This window comes from Otolemur garnettii, unplaced genomic scaffold, assembly GCF_000181295.1.
Source record: "Otolemur garnettii isolate 467f Iridium unplaced genomic scaffold, OtoGar3 scaffold00009, whole genome shotgun sequence".
Classification (NCBI taxonomy): domain Eukaryota; kingdom Metazoa; phylum Chordata; class Mammalia; order Primates; family Galagidae; genus Otolemur; species Otolemur garnettii.
The window spans coordinates 2,486,667-2,493,993 of NW_003852404.1; the positions used below are offsets into that span (position 1 = coordinate 2,486,667).

The window sequence follows — 7,327 nt, forward strand, 5'->3', positions numbered from 1 at the left end:
TTTTTTGGTTGCAGCCATCATTGTTGTTTTGGCGGGTCCAGGCTGGGGATTCGAACCCACCACCTTAGGTGTACGTGGCTGGCGCCTTAGCTGGTTGAGCTATAGGTGCCAAGCCATGATTGCCTATTCATATAATTTTAAAAGATACATATAAACAGCTTAAATAAGTATGAGAATTCAGTATATGCTCATTTTCTGTGGCTGCAAAACTAGGGAAAATCACAACAGCTATTGTTATTATTCTCTATCTGACTGCAAAAGACTGAAAAGGCTAAAGATCTTCTCAACACTGTCAGCAAGAAGCTGCCTCTGATAGAAAAATTAAATGGAAACTGTTTCAGTGGCTGCTGGTAATCTCAGCAATTTTAAGAAAGGGGCTACAAAGAGTAGGATTGGTACCTACACCCACTTCTCTTGCCTCGGCAGTCATACAGGGCCCTCCGAGAGGGGGAGGTGACTAGTTATCCTAAGGAGTACAACATGCACCAGTTCTCTGCACACCACATTAAATGTACTCTGAAACTAACAATAATAATGTGCACTGAGTCTATCCCAGCAACTCCATCTTTGAAGTGATTTCTTTGCAGGGCTGCTTCAGAACTAGGACCTAGCCTAAACAAATTAGTCTACCAGAATAGGAAAAACCAAAATCGATCCCAAGACCAAGATATAGACAATGAAATATAAGGGCTGGGGCCCAGTGGAGCTCAGGAACAAAAATCCTGGTATTTATAAATACACAGCAAAATTAAGTTCAAACTCACTAGTGCACCAAAATCTAAAACATTTTGAGCACTGACATGGCACTGAAAAGAAATGCTCGCTAGAACAGCATTTCAGAATTCAGATTTCTGGATTAGGAATGCTCAACTGGTAACACCAAACCAGTTCATACACTAATTGCAAACTGTAAAACCTGCCTTAATTTTCTGGTTTATAAAATAAAGGGTTAGAACCACCGAAGATTCTATAGGCTCATCATCTGTAAATGTAAATTTTTATATAAGAATCATAATGTATAAAACATTCTATCAGGAAATGTACCGATTTTTCTTGCTGCAGGTCATATCAACAGAAGGTCAGTCCTGTTTTAGGAGTAGAACGCTACCCGAAAAGCAGTGACGTACCTGAAGCCGTGTAACGAACTTGCCGCACTGCTGTATTTAGCTTAATGTCTAGGCCTTCTGCTAAAGCCACAGGCACACACGAGTAGCCATTCCTTACTGTCAGGTGGCTGCCAGTAAACTCAAAGTCATCATCCTAAAGAGAAGAGAAAAGGACATTTCCAACAGTTTTATTTTAGTCTAGTCTATACCATCCATACCAAGTTCAGTATGACAGTGCTGAAAATTGTAGGCTTAACAGGCAATATTGTAAGGCAGAAATTAAAGAACAGTCAGTATTCAGCTACAGCTGCCAAAAGTAACTGAAGGAAAAAGAACAAAGGACCAAAATGCCCCTAATCTTTGGCCAGTGAAATCAGGGAAGTTTTATTTTCCCCTATTGTCACAGACTCATACCACCAAGTCCAGACCATCCACGGGGAGGGGCAGGCAGGGAAGGCAGGTGGCAGAGGAAAGCAATGATCTGAGCTTTTGCATGTATTACAGATTTGTAGGATAAATGTAATCATTTCCCAATTACATTTTATTTTTACCCAAGAGCAAAATAAGTTTTTATTCCTTAAATTTATAAGTTTTAAAGTTGAGGAAGACTACCAAAAGGAAAAGTCAGTCAAACTACATGAAGACAATCTAGGATTATAAGGAGTAGCCCCTAGCACTCTGGGAGGCCGAGGTGGGTGGACTGCCTGAGCTCAGCATTTCAAGACCAGCCGAAGCAAGAGCAAGACCCCATCTCTAAAAATAGCCGAGTGTTGTGGTAGGCACCTACAGTCCCAGCTACTTGGGAGGCTGAGGCAAGAGAATCACTTAAGCCCAAGAATTTGAGGTTCCTGTGAGCTGTAACACCACGGCACTCTACCAAGGGCGACAAAAGTGAGACTCTGTCTCAAAAAAAAAAAAAAAAAAAATTTAAAAAAAGTGGCCCAAGATAATCCATAATAGTAAGGAAGTCAAAAATCGGCCTGGAAGTTAAGAATCCACAAAATAATCTTAAAGATCTTTGAATTTACTGAAAATTATTCTCTACAGAGAAATTTCTATATTTCTAATTTCATGAAATTCCTGCAGATAACATACCATAATCCTTTAGGAATTAAATATTGGATTGGCAGCAAAACTCTTACTACCTCATGACTGACTCATCTGCTCCCCATAAAGTTTAGTTGAAATCACTCACATTCAAAATACAATACCATCATACATGTTGATACTTCAAGTAATAAATGACAAAAAGAACTTTAGTATTTACATGAAAAACCGTAATAGAACTGGTAATTCTGTACAATTTTTCTACTAAGTCAACCCTCACTGTAATTGAAATACTAAAGACTTCCAAGTTATAATCTAGACATTAAGAAATCAAAATGATTTTTTTCAGGAAAATATATAATGAAAACTTAAACTGCAGGAAAAAATATAATGTATAGTGTATAGAAAAAGTTTATATACAGGACTTTACTTCCATACAGTCTTAAGTCTGGCCAGAGTTTCAGATTTAGAGACTTATAATATAATCTATAATGTACAGAAAAAGTTTATAAACAGGACTTTACTTCCATATAGTCTTAAGTCTGGCCAGAGTCTCAGATTTAGAGACTTGTCCATTTAATATCCAGGAAGCCTTGTGATTTCTCACCAGTTCAAGATAAGTCGCACTTAAATTCAACAAAAGACAAGTAAGCCCTCTCCACTGAGATCTATTAAACATCCCTGAAATAAATTAAAGAAAATCTAAATGGACAAGTATACTATATTCCAGGATTAGAAGACTCAGTATTGTTAAGATGGCAATTCATCCTAAATTGATCTAGAGATTCAATGCACTTCTAATCAAAATCCCAGGATTTTTTGGTAGAAACTGATAAACTGATTCTGGGTAGCACCTGTGGCTTAGTAAGTAGGGCTCCGGGCCCATATACCAAGGGTGGCGGGTTCAAACTTGGCCAGGCCAAACTGCAACGACAACAAATAGCCAGGAGTTGTGGCAGGCACCTGTAGTCCGAGCTACTTGGGAGGCTAAGGCAAGAGAATCAAGCCCAAGAGCTGGAGGTTGCTGTGAGTTGTGACACCATAGCACTCTACTAAGGGTGACAAAGTGAGACTCTGTCTTTAAAAAAAAAAAAAAAAGAATGAAAAGACCCCAATAAACTGTTTCTAAAATTTTTATGGAAAAACAGAAAACTTATAATAGCCAAAACAATGTCAAAAAAGAACAAAGTTGGAGAACTTATACTACCTAATTTCAAGACCTACTATAAAGCAGTAGTAATCAAGACAGCATGATGGACAAATGAACAGAAAGGGGCAACCACAAAACATGCACACTTAACATGGCCAACAGAGTTTCAACACAAGTGCCAAGACAAATGAAGAAAAAGATGGTGCTAGAATAATTATATAACCACAATGAAAAATATGAACCAGCTCGGCGCCTGTGGCTCAAGTGGCTAAGGCGCCAGCCACATACACCTAAGGTGGCAGGTTCGAATCCCCAGCCCAGGCCCGCCAAACAACAATGATGGCTGCAACCAAAAAATGGCCAGGCGTTGTGGCGGGCGCCTGTAGTCCCAGCTACTTGGGAGGCTGAGGCAGGAGACTCGCTTGAGCCCAGGAGTTGGAGGTTGCTGTGAGCGTGATGCCATGGCACTCTACCCAGGGGGATAGCTTGAGGCTCCGTCTCAAAAAAAAAAAAAAGAAAAATATGAACCCTTCCCTCACTTCTCAACTATACGCAAAAATTAATTCAAAATGGATTATATACCTAAAAATACCAGCTAAACCCATAAAACTTCTAGAAGAAAATACAGGAAAAAATCTTTGTGACCTCAAGTGAGACAAATTACTCAGGATATATACAAAATGCACAAAACCTAAAAGAAAAAGTTTCTTTTCAAAGGACTTTATCAAATTAAAAACTTTTGTTCTTTGAGAGCTATCATACAGAAAATAAAAAGACAAGCCATAGACGAAAAGAAATTATTTGCAAAAACGTAAATGTGACAAAGGACTTCTGTGCAGAATTTAAAGAAAATAATAAGCTCTTATAATTCAACACAAAGACAACCAGGCTTTTTATATGGGCAAAAGACCTGAACAGACATTTCACCAAAGATGATATATCAATGGCACATAAGCATATGAAGAGACACTCTGCTGTCATTAGTCATCAAGGAAATGCAAATGCTCTATCATTAGAATGGCTAACATTTTAAAATGTTACCAAGTGTTGGTGAGGACTTGGAGAATATAGAACTTTTACACTGGTGGGAACTGACAATTTGGAAAACAGTTTGGAAATCTACTTTCTGTAATACTCAGCAATTCTACTACTGGGTATTTTACCCAAGAGGAAGACACAAATGTTCATAAGCAGTTTTATTAACAAATAAAGGAAACAACCCAAACGTGTTATCAATGCACCAGTGAATGGATGGATAAACAATGGATGGATACACAATCTGTGGTATATCCATACAATGGAATTTATTAGTAAATAATAAAAAGGAACTATTAATAGATGAAACAACAAAGATGAATTTCAAAAACTTCATGCACACCTCAAAAACATAATGCTAAGAGAAGTCACATACACAACAGGTCATGTACTATATGATGCAATTTACATGAAACTGTACAATAGGTAAACTCATAGTGACAGAAAGTAAATCAGTGGCTGTTCAGAGTCAGGAGCCAGAGAATGAGTAATTAACTGAAAGGGGGCATGAAAGAACTTTTCAGGATGATTGAAGTATATTTTAGATCTTGACTGTGGTGACAGCTCGTGACTTAGTCTGGCAAATCATCAAACTGTTAATTTAAAAAGGGTGAATTTCACTCTATGTTATTTAAATGATATCTCTTACTTAAAGCTGTTTAAAAACAAACATACAGAAAATTAACATTTTCTCTTTTAAGCCCTTTCAAAGACACATGCAGCAAAAATGACAAAAGAATTTACCTGATCCCAGTGTTTAAGGGAGAGGGTAGAGAGAGGTGTGGCATTAGCAAATTCAAGATTTGCAAAATGCCAATCAAGTATTTGTCTGTCTCTTGATGAGAGATACACATCACTGCAAAAGAAGAAAAAGGGAACACAGAATTATTAGAAGATGTAACTATTAATACTATTTTCAGTGAGTTAACATGAGTAATCTTAATAACTATGTTGGATCCTAAGCTGAGACTGTTCCTTACGTGAAGAAATTGTAAGTCAAAAAGCAGGGTCTTATCTGTCTTAGTAACCTCTTTATCTCTGGGGCCCAAAGCAGTGCTAAGCCCAATACATACAGCAAATTATAGTTAGGACTTATTTGACTGTTTAAAAAAAAAAAGAGAGAGAGAGACTTCTTCACACTAAGTCACCTTGCATCATAAAAGCTTGGTAGCTGTAAAAAAAAACAATTTTGTATCTTAAATAAGGCACAGACTTTAAAGAAAGGATGTGGAACATCTCTAACTGCAAAACAAAGGAGAGCTACATGGAGATTGGAAGCATGTCAAACTTGTGATCAGCATTCACTGTCAAATGGAAATGAAGTATAAAGCCTTCCCAGTCCGCAGAATTATGGAAATTTTAAAGCAACAGCACCTTCTACCCCACTCAAAGAAGACAATTTCTGGCTACTACATCCTCATCCAAATACTGGATCTTATAGAGAAAGGCTATTCTCTTGAAATAGCCTGTTTAGGTACCTGGGACCCTCTCACACATTAAAATATCAAAGTACAAGTAGTCATATATTCATATTTTTTCTATTCATTAAATAATTTAAAATTCACTGGATAAAAATAAAAGCCCACTGTGCTTTATAACTCTCCTCCTAAATCTAACATAGAAAGAACATTTATGTGTTTTCCTTACCTTGGGGGATTGGCTTCCAATTCTTGAAGTTTTTCTTCTAGCTTTCCTTGTGTTTCAGCTAATTCATCATATTCCTGATAAAATTAAGTGAATGTGATCAATCCGGAAGCATCAGGTATCTACCTAGTTTCTTTATACCACAAGTTACAAGGTCTGGATCGTATTTCCTACTCAGATCATATATAGGAAGTGTGGCTCAATTTAAAGCTGGGTCGGAATTCGGGGATTTTTGTTCATAGAAAAAAATTACAGTGGTGGGCCCAGAATAAGATTGGGATATTGAGGGGAAAGAGACCATGCAGGAGAAAATAAAGGAAACACATTAATGGGCTACAAATTTAGGATAAAAAATAATAGCAACTACCATTTCCCTCCTATTTGCCACGTGTCCCTAGCACTGAGATAAGCACTCAGAAGACTAAATGGAGATTTAAGCAAGCTTAAAATGATAAAACTCTATGAGAGAAGCATATCTCAAACCAAACCAACTCAGTAAGTCCTCATATGGTCCCCTGTGTACCAAACCCTATGTTCACACTATATATAGGCACTTAACATTGGCTAGTGGCTCTTTCTTTTCTAAACTCCCCAGCTCTGTACTATTTCTTAGGATTCCAAGTCAAACCAGTTAGGCATGTAGGTATATCGTACCTTGCAAAGGGCCGTCAGATCCCTGTGTTTGCTTTTCACTAAGAACTCAGCAGTAATATCTCTAGGTGGCTTTACTTCAGATGCTTCTTTGTACTGCTGATGGAGTTCTTTAATTTTCTCTTTCAAATTTACCATCTTAGAGGGAAAAGAACAAATTTACCATGTCAGATAGCAATGTAATTCATCCTCAAATGAGAGAGGAGGGTTTGGCTCCTCTCTCAAACTGTTGTAACACCAAAATAGGGGTACAATGCATTGTATTTGACATTCTTAAATACCTATTCTAATCTACATCATGCCATTTAGGACAGGAAAAAAATCCTATGGGGCTTAACACAGAAGTATCACAACACTATCAGATAAATTAAGACTGCCTCTATTTTCCAAAATTAAGAAGGGCAAGGAGTGTCTATTAAAAACAAAACAGGCTCAGTGCCTGTAGCTCAGTGGTTAGGGTGCCAGTCACATGTACCGGGGCTGGTAGGTTTGAACCCAGCCTGGGCCTGCTAAACAACAAGGACAACTACTACAACAAAACATAGCTGGGCATTGTGGCAGGTGCCTATAGTCCCAGCTACTTGGGAAGCTGAGGCAAGAGAATCACTTAAGCCCAAGAGTTGGAAGTTGCTGTGAGCTGTGATGCCACAGCACTCTACTGACATAGTAAGACTCTATCTCTAAAAAAAAAAAA

The 7,327-nt window shown here is 37.8% G+C and overlaps 1 protein-coding gene across 2 annotated transcripts in view; it reads right to left on the bottom strand.

Moving 5' to 3' along the window:
- The window catches only part of KDM1A (lysine demethylase 1A), a 65,665-nt gene that overhangs the window by 5,919 nt on the left and 52,419 nt on the right, over nt 1-7,327 (bottom strand). For both annotated transcript variants that reach the window (XM_023509711.1, XM_012801570.2), the window contains 4 exons: nt 6,637-6,771; nt 5,986-6,059; nt 5,083-5,194; nt 1,128-1,260 (listed from right to left, as the gene is read on the bottom strand). In XM_023509711.1, coding sequence (XP_023365479.1) covers nt 1,128-1,260; nt 5,083-5,194; nt 5,986-6,059; nt 6,637-6,771 — 454 coding nt within the window. The remainder of the gene's footprint in view (nt 1-1,127; nt 1,261-5,082; nt 5,195-5,985; nt 6,060-6,636; nt 6,772-7,327) is intronic.